General features: G+C 40.6%; 1 protein-coding gene across 1 annotated transcript; it reads right to left on the reverse strand.

The window, feature by feature from the left end:
- Positions 1 to 61: 61 nt before the first annotated feature.
- On the reverse strand, positions 62 to 13155 carry LOC124321198. Its single transcript, XM_046784101.1, has 16 exons — positions 12681 to 13155; positions 8090 to 8271; positions 7788 to 7909; positions 7574 to 7655; positions 7146 to 7330; positions 5079 to 5179; positions 4720 to 4823; positions 4249 to 4558; positions 3336 to 3413; positions 3117 to 3253; positions 2038 to 2139; positions 1705 to 1944; positions 1292 to 1637; positions 829 to 1202; positions 525 to 758; positions 62 to 464 (listed from the first exon to the last, which is right to left on the reverse strand). Exons 1-16 carry the CDS (start codon positions 12749 to 12751, stop codon positions 265 to 267), a joined length of 2868 nt encoding a protein of 955 aa, XP_046640057.1. The 5' UTR covers positions 12752 to 13155; the 3' UTR covers positions 62 to 264.
- Between the last annotated feature and the right edge of the window lie 1307 nt (positions 13156 to 14462).

The raw sequence follows: 14462 nt of genomic DNA on the forward strand, positions 1-14462 counted from the left end.
GATTGAATGACCAGTTTCTCACTGGGCAACAAATTAGTTAGAATTATCGTTATTTTTTAACTTAAAATTCCATTGAAGTTTTTATTGACTGGTTTTATGTTTTCCGATGTTCATCCTACCAAATTTGAGCTGTCCAATTCAACAAAAAGCATAGATTTGAAGTTGCAGACTATAGGGGCGATATTTGAGATTAGGAATGTTTAAGAGATTTACTGAGTGTTCTCTAAGAAACAGAAGCACCATTTCATTCTTTAGTATTTATCCTTACTCTTGATGTTTTTGGACGAATTCTTCCAGCTGATTATTTTCTAGGGGAATGTGCAGCACTTCTGTTCCATCAGCAGTACGACGCATCCGCAAAAGCTTGTGATCTTTGAATTCCGTCAATTGGGCACGCAAAGTTAAATCGGAATTAACTAACATCTTATCTCGGCAGTCGCTGTAGAGCTCATGGAACGGAAATCCTTAAAGAAAACTTGTTAATCATTATTGATACTTTAAACGAAACGGAGACAAAAATATACCATGATAATTGGTATCATTATTGTTTTCAAGTTGTCGCTGGGCAATCAGAATAAAGATGGCCTTGGCGTTGAATGTCAACGAAGCGAAAACGTGAACGAGCGAGGCCAAACCGAGCGTAGAAGACTGTTGGACTAGGAGCGAGTTTTCGTACGAGATTTCTTCAGAGTACGGGGCGAAAGTGGTGCAGTCGAAATAAACAAACTTGGCCTGACTTAATTTTCGCTGATCCCATACTGTAATAACAATGGTATGGTCAATGAAAACAAGCCAGAACTAATTTATTTGAGTGTGCAGTTAACTTACATAAAGGAGTGTTTATGTGATCAGTGGAAGCGACGACGTGAAGACCGGGTGCAGAAGCTAGCCGACACAGGATTTCTTGTTCTCGACTAAACTGCAAACTAGGACCGTCCATATTGTGAATAATAATATAGGCTTCGACCTTTGAATTAGTGAACTCTTGTTCTATAAACTCCAGTTGTTCAACAGGGGTCGAGAAACCGCCAGAATGTTCCAAAATACCATCGGTTAAAGAATTGAATATTTCCTTTATAGTCAATCCAGGGAAATAACCATTAACGACGATTACATTTTTCCCATCAAGTAACCGAGTGCGAAATTCATCAATCAAATATCGCTTCGAGCCCAATCCGTAAACTAGAATGTTGAATCCTTCTCTGAATAAATCAATGGATAAAAATATGTTTAGTGTTAACAGAACTCTTTGTAACTTTCGCATTTTATGATTTTTGCGTATTTTGTTCACCTTAGAAGGAAAAACCACTGTAAAAACTGTTGTTGGTATTCCTTCATAAGAAGGATTTTCTCTTTAGAATGACAGTCGTCAAAATTTTCCATCAATGAATCGACAGCTTCTTGACTCAACCTAGGGTTGTTAAGACGATTCAGTGTTCGATCCGACGTATGCACAGCAGAACTTTGCGCCAAAAAGTAATCTTCCGTGTTAACACTGATATCCATCTGATTTTTTGCTGCTTTTAATTTGATTTGTTTTAAATTTTCCTCATCATCTGAACTAGAATCGCTTTCTGATCCATCACTCTCTGCATCGCTATTTCCTTCTAAAACTTGAGATGTCACCTTGACAATTTCTGTTTGAAAAAAAAAATGTCTGTAAAATCTTTATGGACTATTAATGGTGTTCAAGTTATATGTTACTGTTTCTCAATTGTCGCCGAACTGTCTGTGGAGTTTGAGCAGTTGTGGATTTCCTTCCTCTGTCAGGAGTTTTCAGGGGAGTTTTATTTGGGGTTTTGTTGAGCCTTTGTTTCGAAGCCACAGATGTAGGAGTTTTCAATGGAGTTCTTAGAGTACTCTTATTCTTTTTTGGAGTCTTCCATCCAAATCCAAACAATTCAGCAGCTCTATTGACCACTTCTTCATCTTCACTGTCTCCATCTGTTTTCATCAGAAACATTGTTAATAGAATTGTAAATCATTAACTGACACACAGAAAAATAAGTTTAAATTTATAAATTAATTTATTCTTACATTCTCCTTTAGGCATCACCTCTTCATCTGCAATTGGCTGGAATGCATCTGAACTTTCCTCGCTGGTCAATCCGTCTTCTGAAACTGTATATATTGAGCGGCCTAGTTTATCATCGTGGTGGTTAAACAATGTAGTAATTTTTTCTCTGGCTTGTTCAGCAGATTGACGAGAAGACCTCTTTCTTGTACTCAAATCACTTGATTTCTTTTTCTCGGCGCTAGAATCTTTCTTGCTTGGCGTTCGACATTCTCTTTTCTTTCTTGTAGATCTTAGTATGTCTTCTATGATGACATTGTCTAATTCTTCTTCTGATTCTTGAATGGTAGGCAAAGCCAATGATCCTCTTTTTTTATCCTCACTAGCCATTGAATTTTATTAATTTGAACTGAACAAAACACAACAGGAACCAGCAGCTGTACCGACGAATTCTCGTGTCAAGAACTCACAAGTAGTTTTCTTTTGTTTTTGTTTAAATGGCGCCATACGTTATGCCTTTGATTCTATAGTTGTCCTAATGTAATAAAACTTAAGAATCGATTAAACAAATGTAAAATCATGAAATTCAAATTTTGAAATAATGTCAACTTTCATTATTCATAAATTTTTTAATAGTGACATAATTAATAATTTTGATGAGGCAGCTCTAAACCATTATTATTTGCTGGATTAACTAATAGCAACATACAATCATCTCGACTCTCGAGTCTCGACTCTCGACCAAAACCACCAAAACTAGGTTGTTCAAGACTTCAAGGAAGTTGTGTGTTACTCTATTGTCTCTATAACACTGAAATAAAAATGAACTTGGTTATATGTATTATTTTTGCCAACATTGAAAAAACATTTTGAATATACAGGCCCCATTGGTCCCAAATATGAACAAAGAAAGTAATTAATAGACATATATGTTGAAGCTATACAGAATCAATTTTATTGATTAGCCCTGGTTTGAGTGAATTCAATAATATTTCCAATAATTGCACCACTAACTTCCTGCACAGGTGGCAAAGTGCCTGGGTAGAGAAAATGCATAAGTTATAATTGGGTGTGGGCTCCAACCGTTACAAAATATTGTTACCTCTTATCCTTTCAAAAAGGGTTTCGAGATTGACATTATCAACTCCTCCTGATTCCCTGATTATTTGGCGAACCTGATTCTCTAGTTCAGTTCTTATCTGAGAATTTTGCAATCGCTCATGCAACTCTTGCCTAAGCCTTAAATTTTTTTAAATAATGTAGTCAAATGTGGTGAATAAACTACTGTGATATGATATCAGATATTTCAACTGAGTTTTACCTGTCTTTCTCGCCCAGGGCAACTAATTGCTTGTTTACAGATATAAAAGCAGCCAAAACGTCGTTGTGGTCACGGGGACTGTAGAAAGCAATCAACAGGATTAGGAATATGAACAAAAACAAAAATATTTTATTTGGGATTAAATTTTAAAAAACAAAACAATAAATACTTCATTGTGGCCGGGTGTAGTTTGAACACCTTAAATGAAACAAATTTTGTTTCAAGTTTGATAGGATAACTCTTTGATGGGAAGTGTCAAAAGTTATTGATTGTTTGTTGTTTCCAGGAGCGACTTCTAGCGTCAAGTTTTAGAACTATTTTTAATTTCTTAACTGTGGAAAAATCGAATATTTTTAAATTTTTGTTTAAGCACCCAAGGCAACCAGGCAATCATTATCCACCGGTGGTACGCCATCCATAAAAAAATCAATAAACCTTTGTAGAATTTGTTGGATTTCGTGAGTGTAATTCCGGAACAGAACATTAGCGATAAATACGTACAGTTACATTACGAACATTTTTTCTGAAGGAGAATTTGCGAATGTCACATATACATGGCGCAAGAATATAATACAATTGTAGTTTTTCCTTTAAATATTAAAAATTAACGAATGGGAAGAGAGCAGCTGAACGTGCATTCGAAATTGCACGTCTGCAGCTACTCAACTTCAGATTTCTATTGCATCGAATCGATGTAATAATAATTGCAGTGCATAGTTTCATGGTCGGCAAGGGGAGATTGGAATCGGAGAGAACTTTATATGATGCCAATAATTGGGCGGTCGGATAAATTTCAACAAAACAGCGCAAAAATAAATGATAATAACCCCATTTAAAAATAAAAAAAAAAATAATAATAATAATAATAATAAAGAAAACAAATAGTATATATAGTTAGCCGAATAAATTATACTGTCCCAATAATTTGGCCAATCCAGCTAGCGGAGATTGCATTCCGCGCAGAACCATATCGCCAATCTGCGGTGTTGGAGCGGGTGCCGGCTGAGAAGGGGGCGGAAATATGGGCGGAGGTTGAAGTACGGGCGGTGTTGCAAGGACTGGAGCCAGCAGGGGCGAGCCGGAGGACGGAAGAGGTGGTGGTGGTTTATTGACTGGAGCTGAAGCTGGGGCTAATTGAAGTTGCAACTGATCGATAGGCGTAGTTGCCGGAGCGGTGCACATCAGATCGCGATAATCAACACCGGAGGAAGAGGGCGGAATCTCTGTGGGGGGTGTAGATACAACACAATCAAATTATATTTAGCCGAAAGCATCAAATCAACTGGATCGAAACTCGCCTCCACCACCGAAGGTTTTTCTTTCATGTATATAATCAATACGAGAGAAAAAGTTTACAAATGAAATTGAGCTGCGCTGTACATACCGCAGAGTCCGGGATAGCGTCTGGACGTGGCCAGTCCTTCGTTGATGCACATAGTTTGCCCAGGCCGACCTGTCCTGTACATGGTGGCACCGATAACGTTCCCTCTGCATCCCAGCACAAACCCCAGCACAAACAAAAAGAAAAACGGATGGTCAAACATTCGTGGTTTCTATTAGATGGGCTCAAAGTTTTGAGCGAGCCCAGCATCAGCAGCGGGCTCTCGACTGTATATAATACGTTCAATGTTCTATGCACACACACACATATGCATATATATACGTCGACAAAATGAAATCAAATTTAACAAAAAAGTATATGACGGGGAGGAGCGCGGGGAGAGCTTGCCATTCAAAACTCACCCGGGCCCGTAGTTGCAAACATAAAGTTTGGTATATCCACGCTGCGGGTCACGAAAGTAAGAGTAGCCGCAACCGACAGCGTACGTTTCGCTCCAAGCAATCTGCAATTTAACATGAATATCAAAGAAACGAAAAGTTTGATTAGTTTTTCCCATTTTTTTCCATCCGGGCCGTCCACCGGCCACGGTCAGCTAGATGGGCAAAAGTCTGAATCTTTTTATGTTGATTAAGACTTTATTTTTCCCGCGTCCGCACTTAAGTTTGTATTTAAAGACTCTTGGTATATGTATCCAGCCAAAAAGCGCAGCTCAAAAGATTTCTAATGACGCGTGTGATGAAAATAGAAAAGAAAAGAAGAAAAGAACATTTTATTATATTTGAAAATTTTCTTTTCGCGCCATTTTTCTCGGCTGCTGCCTTGATTCGACGGAAGTTGAGCTCTCTTCTTTTGTATGTGTGTGAGAGAGGGGGGGGGATTCTTTTATTTATAAGCGCGCTTATAAACTCTCTCTCTCTCGAGAGAGAGATGCACATCAGGCTAACTACAATACGATCAAGTTGCTTTCAGGATCGGCCCACCAATAAATAACGAGGCCAACGGAATCAAAAGGGACGGGATATGGATGGATGCAACTCGAGCCGGAAGAAAAGTCAAAATGATCCCGTCGGAAACTTACTTTTTCTTTTGGTTTTTGGTTTTTAAGAATCAGATAAGAACTATTGTTTGTATATTAATATCAGCGTTGATATGCTGCTCCTGCTGCGCTGTAGTGAATGTCTAACTCCATGCACACGTGAAGCCACTTTTCCAAAGCCCCTGCTGTTTACTTATTCTTCCGTGCATATATCCAGGAACTCTTTCATAAATGCTCAAATGGATATGATTTTTGATTCATGATGGCTCATTAATCAATGAGAAAATTCAGTTTAAACCTGATGCATTTAGTTGTGCGAGTTCTATCGAATACTATTAATATACCCTTCATTAAAACTCCTTTTCCCTCCGCTTTGTTTGCTGTCTCCAATTATATTCCTGGAATCCAAATCTCTCACACATCTAATTTTAATTTTATTCTGAAAACAAGTTGCATAATGATTCAACTGCTCGAATTTCATCCAGGGCTCCGAAGCGGGACACAGCGCAAACAACAACCTTCCTATTTTTTGCAATCAAATAAACAACCAGATGGCAAATTAAATTTCCCTGATTACAATCTGGGTTTCGACACTCTTCGCATGATTTCGTTTGATGTAAAAAAAAATAAAATAAAATAAATTAGTGTGAAGGAATTGTCCTTTCATTTCTCTTTAAAATTGTCTTAAAAAAAAAAAAAAAAAAAAACTAACATTTTTATTTGTTGTCTTAATTTGGCTCTCGATGAAAACTTGGTTAACATTGTTTCACGGCGCGGAAAGTATCGCCCATCCAAGCGAACACACAAGGTCTACACTACTACTAAAATACAATCAAACAGCGCGCCATTTCTTTAAAAAAATATTTGATCGATCGATCCGATTCTCGCAGCTGACCGGTCGGGAACAAGATTAAGAATGTTGCGAGCTGTTGCTGTGGGGAATATACATATCGGACCTATATACCACTTATACTCCCCTAAATTATGCAATCGATTTTTTGGGGGTCTTGGATTTCCCAGTTGGTGCGGATGATATTTGTCGCATTATTCCGATTCGAGTCGTGCGAGTTTCGAGTGCAATCGCCCGGATTAAAAAAAAAGCGAGTCACGCCATGTCAATCAAACTGGGCAGCCAGCAGCAAAGATTGAAAAATGAAATTGGTACACACATATGTATACAAGAGATTAACATCCAATAACAAAAGTCTCTCCTCGCTCTCGTTTCTTGTTCTTTCTATATATCTCTCCCCCCACCCGCTGGTCTATATAATTCACAACATGATTAAAATAAAATTTCATTTGAAATTCACATATTTACTGCTGGGAAGGGTGAACAATATAAGGAATAATAATAATGGTCAGTGGGCGCGGCGTGAAATGAAAGAGAGTGCTGCTGTTATATAGTTTGCAGCAGATTTAGACGAGGTCTCACCTGCGAATAGTGTCCCGCTTGGCGATTGAAGTTGAACGGATCAATGTCTTTTGGCCGAAACCCGATTTGAGTCACCTCATTAAACCAGGCTTCGATTTGGCGTTTGAATTCTGGTTCTTCGCCAGTTGGGCTCGGCTTGTCAAACGTCCAAGTGGCCGCCACATTCTGGCCGACGCTGAATCGATCTGTTTTTTTTTTTTGTTTTTTTGGTTTGTTTCGGGATAAAATTGATTATTTTTTAGAGAGTGATGTTTTATATGAAATAATAATCATAGTCATTTGATAAGCTGCCGAGAACCGAAATCTAAAATACCGATTGGCATTTATTGGCCTGGCGCCCATGTCTGGCATTTTTTCGGGCTCCCGTGAGTATATTCAAATGCAAATGAATTTAAATACAAGTCATGTAGTATAACCTTAGCCTATACCTGTTCTTCGGAGACGGTCGTGTCCAGCGTTGCATTGATCTGCCCACCTTTGAGCAATAGCCGCCAGTTCTTCATCCCAGACCTGATTCCAACAAATGCAATAAAAACAACAATACACAAATGATTTTTGCGACACATATTTTTCCAGACAATTTTGATTCATTCCAAATGTATAAAATAAATGAATGAATAAAACTATAAGAGGTGAACCTACCAGTTCTCGCATGTCCAGCGAGGGCGGCTGGCCTCGTATTTGACCCAAGGCTAGCATTTGCCGCAACCGATTATGAGTCTCCAGAATGACCTGCTTATCGTGACAGCTCATTCCGCTCGCGCCTTTTCAACATTTTAAAAATTTCAAAAAAATAATAATAATTGCAAAATATAATCTCTCTTGCGTAACTGTATGCAACGTGATTGATATGTTGTCGAATTCCGAGAAATAAACAAAACCAACCCAACAACATACAGGATTTTGATGTTTTTAAAAATAAATGAAAAATGAAAAAGACTCACGAATGAGTGTTTTGCCACCGCAACTTCTCGGCGTGTAGACGCACATGGTGTGACTCGGATCGACGCGCTGATAGTCGCAGGCGGACGCCGATCCCAACAGGAAACAGCAAATAAAACTGACGGCCACGACGGCCAGCTGCTGCTGCTGGACGGGCTGTTGCTGCTGCTGTTGTGTTTTGATCCTATACAAGGACATTCGATATGGTCAATGCTGGCCTCATCCTCAATAAGGAAAACATAGAACCTAGTGTACGGGGTTTGGCTTTAAAGACATACGTATGCTATTTTCTAAATAGCCAATTCGAAAGTTGCGCATATTATAAAAGCCCATTATAGCCTCATCAGGTTCGGCTACCCCATTTCTCTTTCAAGCGCGAAACCGTTTTCGCCAAAAAGATGATGAAATAATATACCAACTGATTTGCATGCGGTCGGGCACGTGTTCGAATCAAACGATAACATCTGGCCCGACCCAATCCCGTTCTGTATATTTAATTTCTGCATTGCGAAAAATTTTAAAAAAGAAAACACGTCGAAAGGTGAGAGCTGCAGATCAAAAAAAGATAACGCCATAGCGTGAAAAAAAATATATAGAATAATAACAAGGTTGTCAGTCACACTGAGACACCAGCACACAGTGGTGGTGGTGGGAGAGGTTGGCCGTGAAAGTTGATTTCAGTCTAAGGTTGAAACCAGACCCCTCTTGTTTTTATTTTTGTTATTTTCAAATTTTAGATTTTCGCGATGGCATATGGCCGTCGTTTGGGTCGGGAAAAAAAAACCTTTGACACAATTGGTCGTGACGCAAAAAAGAAAAGAAAATCCCGTCTAGTCGGAAGTGTGCGGGAATTGATAATAGCCCGCCGTGAGACAGACTATATACGGCCAAGGCGAAGCAGGAAACAACAGCACGCTGGGCGAGGAGAGAATAATAGCAGCCAGCCAGCTAGCCCAACTCTCTCACACGAAAGGAGTTGCTGCTGCTGCTGCTGCTGTGGCGGAGGTCTTTCACGCCCATGCGTCGAATATCGGCCAAGGTCTTTCTTCTTCTTCTTCTTCTTCTTCTTCTTCTTCTTCTTCTTTGAAAAAAGTTCCGCGCTGCGGGCGATCAGCCGCCGCCGCCGTTTGCTGATGGGCGCTGCCGAGCAGTTGTCCTTATAATTGAAGAGGTTTCGCGTGAATGATGACAACGACGACGGCGGAGAAAAAAGACACGCGCGCGTGACATCATCAACTGGTTTTATTTTTCGTTCAGTTTATTTCAAGGGAAGGAGGTTAGATAAACGTTATCTGCGGCATCGAATGCTGTCCAGGGTGGCCGTCACATAGCTTTAGATATTTTTTAAAATTTACAATCGATGGCCAAATAAATGATGGCGTTCTCCGTGACCTCTGCCCGCGGGAAATGATTGAATTTTGACTCGAGCCAATAGATGTTGATCTTTGGCTGTGTGGAAAGAGAGAGAAGGTTGATATGATTCATTCATTGGAGGCCCCCTCCAGCTGACGGACGTCCAAATGCAACATAACATCAAGCCCAGCGTGAGTTGGCGGAACACGATCGGGCCACGGACGCGACGTGGGGCCGGTCGTCGCGGGCGGTCCCGACCGCGCGGCGCTGCTTCACTTTTCTTTTTCAAAAGTTTCTAGCCTTATTTGTGAATCACTGCATGTAGTAGTACTATACTACCGCGTTTTCAAATCAATCAAATCAATTCGCGGGGCGTGTCGCGTAGGCTACACACCGCAAACGAGAGTTGCATCACAAAGCGGCCGGCCGGCGTCTATTTGATTTTACCGTTCTTTTACTTTTTTGAACGGGCTTAATATGAATGAATATGACGAAGGTGTTGAGAGAATATAGCAGACGACCCAGCACTAGCATCAGACTTCTTAGCAACACGGGCCAGTCTGGTGATATGGCGCAACGTTCAAGGTAAAAATGTGCGTAGACTTTTTGAGAGTTGGAAAAGAAATTTGTGGTGGGACCTTTGAATGAATGGGCGGAACGGGAGTGGGCGCGGGAGTATTTATATGCGTGCAGGAGAAAAAATATCTATAACTCATTTATAAATAATAATGGCGACCGGGGCCACTACCCCACCTGCATGTTGGCAGCCACCGGTTAACAGCAACCGGAGGAAGAAATATGGGCGTGATGATGGCAGGTCTCTCTTAATAAAAGATTTGATATTACTATACAGCATATACGTATACGACAAAAGGAAGCTGCTGCTGCTGCTGCTGCTGCTGCCGAGAGGACTCTAAACAATTAGCAAGTTCTCGGTAATTCAGAAATAAAATAAAAGTGAAGGTCCGCGCGTTGAAATGCTCACGTCATGTTCCCCCCTCCTTTTGATGTCTAATTAACTTTTGAACGCTCGCTCGGGTGTCGAGCTGTGCTATGTGGAAACCCCGAAATAAACCAGGTCGCAGCTGTCCGCGCCAAGGTGTTACATGTGCACACCTGTGTACATCGGCAATTTTGTTTCCCTTGACAGCTTGCGGCTGTCGCCTTGATTCGAATCGATTCTGTCCGTTATTATAACACGTCTGATATAACACAGCTAAATAAATAAGAGCTATTATTGAACTCGAACCCGAAATAAAATGGCCCGAAAAGATTTGATCAGGAAGGACGACAAATGGTCAAAGTAAATGATGACAGTTGGCGCTGTGTGTGTGCTACTTTTCCGGGCGAAACGGAAGAATAATTTAATAAGAAGAAGAAGTGAAATAAACTTTTTTGTCGGTGCGTATAGCAGACTGTTGAAAATGTTGATGACCTTATGGCCGCTATAAATGGCCATGTCTTTTGTCTATCCCGAAAAGAGATTTCCAACAACCCAAAAAAAAGAGGGGAGGGGGGAATTTGTTCTTTTGTTGAAAGCGACAGTCTAAAATATCCTTGAAATTTGGAGGTGCTGGACACACACGTAACAAAAGGGGCAAAAAAAAACAACATCGTCGGTCGTGCAAAATTTGTCTTTTTTCTTTTCCCAGATAGTTTTAATAACGAATTCGTCACGGACTTCCTCGTTTGTATTTTCGTCTGGTTGATCATATATTTATGTATGAAATAAATTTAAACAATTCAGTTTTATATAAAACTGATATAACATTTGATTTGTTTAAAAAGGATGGCGTGTTCGGTCAGACACCCAAAGGGGGAAGAACCCCGACAAAGGACGGTCGCCATTCTGTCTGCTGTGCTGTTTTTTTTCTGGCGTGAGTGTGCAATCGCCCACTTTTTTGAAACGTGAAAAACACAAAAAAAATCCTTCCCTAACCGAAAACTATATGGCGGGGGGTGTTCCAGTTTTTCTTCCTTTTGGGTACGGTGGCGGCGCCAGAGGCAAATCACAGCAGAGAAGGTCGTGACGTCATTCTTGATTCCCGACTGTTTTTTTTTTTCATTCTTGGGCGCGCGCGTATTATCACGGTCGGGTTTCGCCTTTATGTCAAGGTCGCGACTGGCGTGTGTGTGTGTGTGTGTGGCTCACGCCCTTTTTTGCCGCTCTGCTTCGCTTCCCCGTTGGGCTTTTTTTTTTTTTGAAAATTGGCTAAAGTCCCGCGACCGTAGAATGGTAAAAAATATCACGGCGGGAGAATCGACAGAGAGAATCATTCATGCCTTGCTAATACGTCCATTAATAAGGAGCCAGGGCCTCTTTTTGTTATATTTTATTACATCACCCGACTCGAATGGTTTTGATAGTTGGCCAAACCGAAAATTCTGGTTATCTCGGCAGCAGCAGCAGCAGCAGCCTATATTATTATTCATTGAAGCCGTGCTTATTATTACGTGATATTCTTATACGCCGCCGTCCATATGATATCAAACCCGTTCCCGAAATGACGATGATTTGATTTTTTTTTTGTTTTCCAGATCAAAATTGGGTCAAAGATCGATATGTCTAGCCCAACAAGAAATATGTACACATTGTTTTATTCACTCTTTCGGCCAGCTGCAGTTTGGCGTGGGCCAAAAAATTGAAAAGTCACTATATATATACTCTATGTAGTACCGCTATGCATATTAAACAAGGCCTACATATATTCGATGTATAGACCATTAGACCCTATAGGCCATAGTGTGTCTGATGGTGCCGAGAGACTGAAATGGACGTCGGCATTTGGGAAGAAGAAATGCCTTACGGCTACAAGGACTTTTTTATTTTTCTTCATGTCCGACACGTCCGAGAAGAAAAAGAAGAAGAGGAACAAACACGACGGTCGAATAAAAAAGAATAAAGGCTACACACAACTCCAAGGCTGTGTGGTAGGTAACAAAAAGAAAATAAATAAAATCTTTTTATTTTTTTAAATTCAAACGTCCCGCCCTTTTTTTAATTTTTTTGAAAAAATATCGTCCGGAATGATCTTTTTTTTTATGTTGCGCATTTATCGGTTTTCTTTTGATTCCTCCCCTCCCGTTTACAGTTGTAAGAATTGGCCGATGGAAATGTCTTTGTGTGTAATATTAAGATATCCATTATAACGGGAATAATTGAATTGCAGAGAGAAAACCAGATAAAAGAAGAAGAAGGAAAAGTGCGTTATATTGGTCCATTCTTTCGATTGTACTTACATGAATCGGATGGAAGAGGACAGACGACCAGTTTGAGCGGAACTGCCCGATCGATCGACACAAGTCGTCATCTCGCTCAATCAAATAGTCAAACGATTTTTGGGATTTTTATTTTATTTCTTTATCTTTTCACGTGTACGCACCGGTTTCGACTATCCGATTTTAACTCATGACACGCACAAATCAATCACGACGACGACCAGCACTTTTTTGTTATCGAATTATTGTCACTTTCCGCCACTTCCGGCGGCAGGGGAAAAACGTCAATTAAAGCCCCACCCACACACACTCGGTCGACGATGCGCGTTCCCGCGATTGGTCAATAACTTTATAGAGATATTCAGATGATATAATAGTCTAGATAGGATTATAATGACGATGATTTGGTTATAACAATTGGCGCGGGATGGACGACGAGCGCGCGCGATGCGTGGTGCAAGTGAAAGTCCTAGCGCGTGATGACTGGAGTCGGCCGTGAATTGTTACCTGCTCTTTATATGCAACGCTGGGGTCTTTTTTTCTTTTTCCTTTTTTTCTCATATCACGAAAAACAGGAACCCACCTCCGCTCCATTGGCCCCCCCGCACACCTTTTCTTTTTCTTTTTTTTTCCCGCGTTCACCGGCGGCTATGTATATTATTTGTTTCCCTTTTTCGTGTTTCTCTTCCGCAACACACAACTTCCTCCTCCTCCTCCTCCTCTTTCTCCTGGACACGCCATCTCACATCCTTTCCTCTTTTTATCTTTCGTGAATTTTATAATATCAAAGCGACACGGCAATTCATTCCGCCGGGACCCGCGTCTCACGATGGAATGCCAAAGAGATAGAGAAAAAACAAAGACGTTTATAAATAATCCATCATTCCGGATGACCTTCTTTTTATGATTGTCTCTGGTTTGGTGTGCGTTACATTATCTATTGCGCATTCTTCTTATAACTTTTTCTCAACTTGTTTTCTTTTGTGTATTATTTTTTCGATTCGGATTCTATTCGGCTGGACGATCGTTCGACTTTGACATTTTTGGCATAACTTGGATCCTTGGCGGGCATTTCAAACTGCCATGATTGATGGACACAGGCGGCGAAAGTTATCACTTTGATGGAGGGAAAAATCTATCGGAAATTGTTCAAGTCATTTTCTTTTGTTTCGGTCGCAAGAAGAAGAAGGTGGTCGAAGGACGAGAGAACCTTCTCCGTTTCTTTTGTCTGTCTGTCTGTCTGTGTGCTATTGTGTGTATAGTATATGTATAGACTAATATGGCCAGCACACGACGATAAAAGCGGCGGCAATATTCACCGGATTTCTTTCGGGAATAGGAAGGATAGTTAAACAATAAACATAACAACAACCCAAAAAAAGGAGGTCGTCGTTATAATTCGCTAGACGTTTGTTGGGTTTTTCTTCTCTTTTGGAATCCTCTATATACATAGCTGCTGGAGGGCTAGACACGAGCAATTGGATGGAAGATGGCGAGAGAATCGCGTCCATCATTTCGTTACACCACCGTGCGTCTTCTTAGGGCTGCTGCTGCAGCTGGAGGCTCTTAAACTGCCCAGTCGTTGCGAACGTGACGTGGTTGAGCAAAATTGCGGAGGGAAAAGCTGAAAAAAAAGATGATGACGCCCGTCCGATGGCAGTTTTTCTCTTTTTTGTTGGGTGTGCCCAGTCCAAATTTATTATTAAACTGACTCACGAAGCTAGCCTGTGAATCTGCGACATATTCGTCAGCAGACAGCAGCAGCAGCAGTACTTCTTGATAAATAATAAAAAAGCCCAGGAC

This window comes from Daphnia pulicaria, chromosome 1, assembly GCF_021234035.1.
Source record: "Daphnia pulicaria isolate SC F1-1A chromosome 1, SC_F0-13Bv2, whole genome shotgun sequence".
In the NCBI taxonomy this organism is placed as follows: domain Eukaryota; kingdom Metazoa; phylum Arthropoda; class Branchiopoda; order Diplostraca; family Daphniidae; genus Daphnia; species Daphnia pulicaria.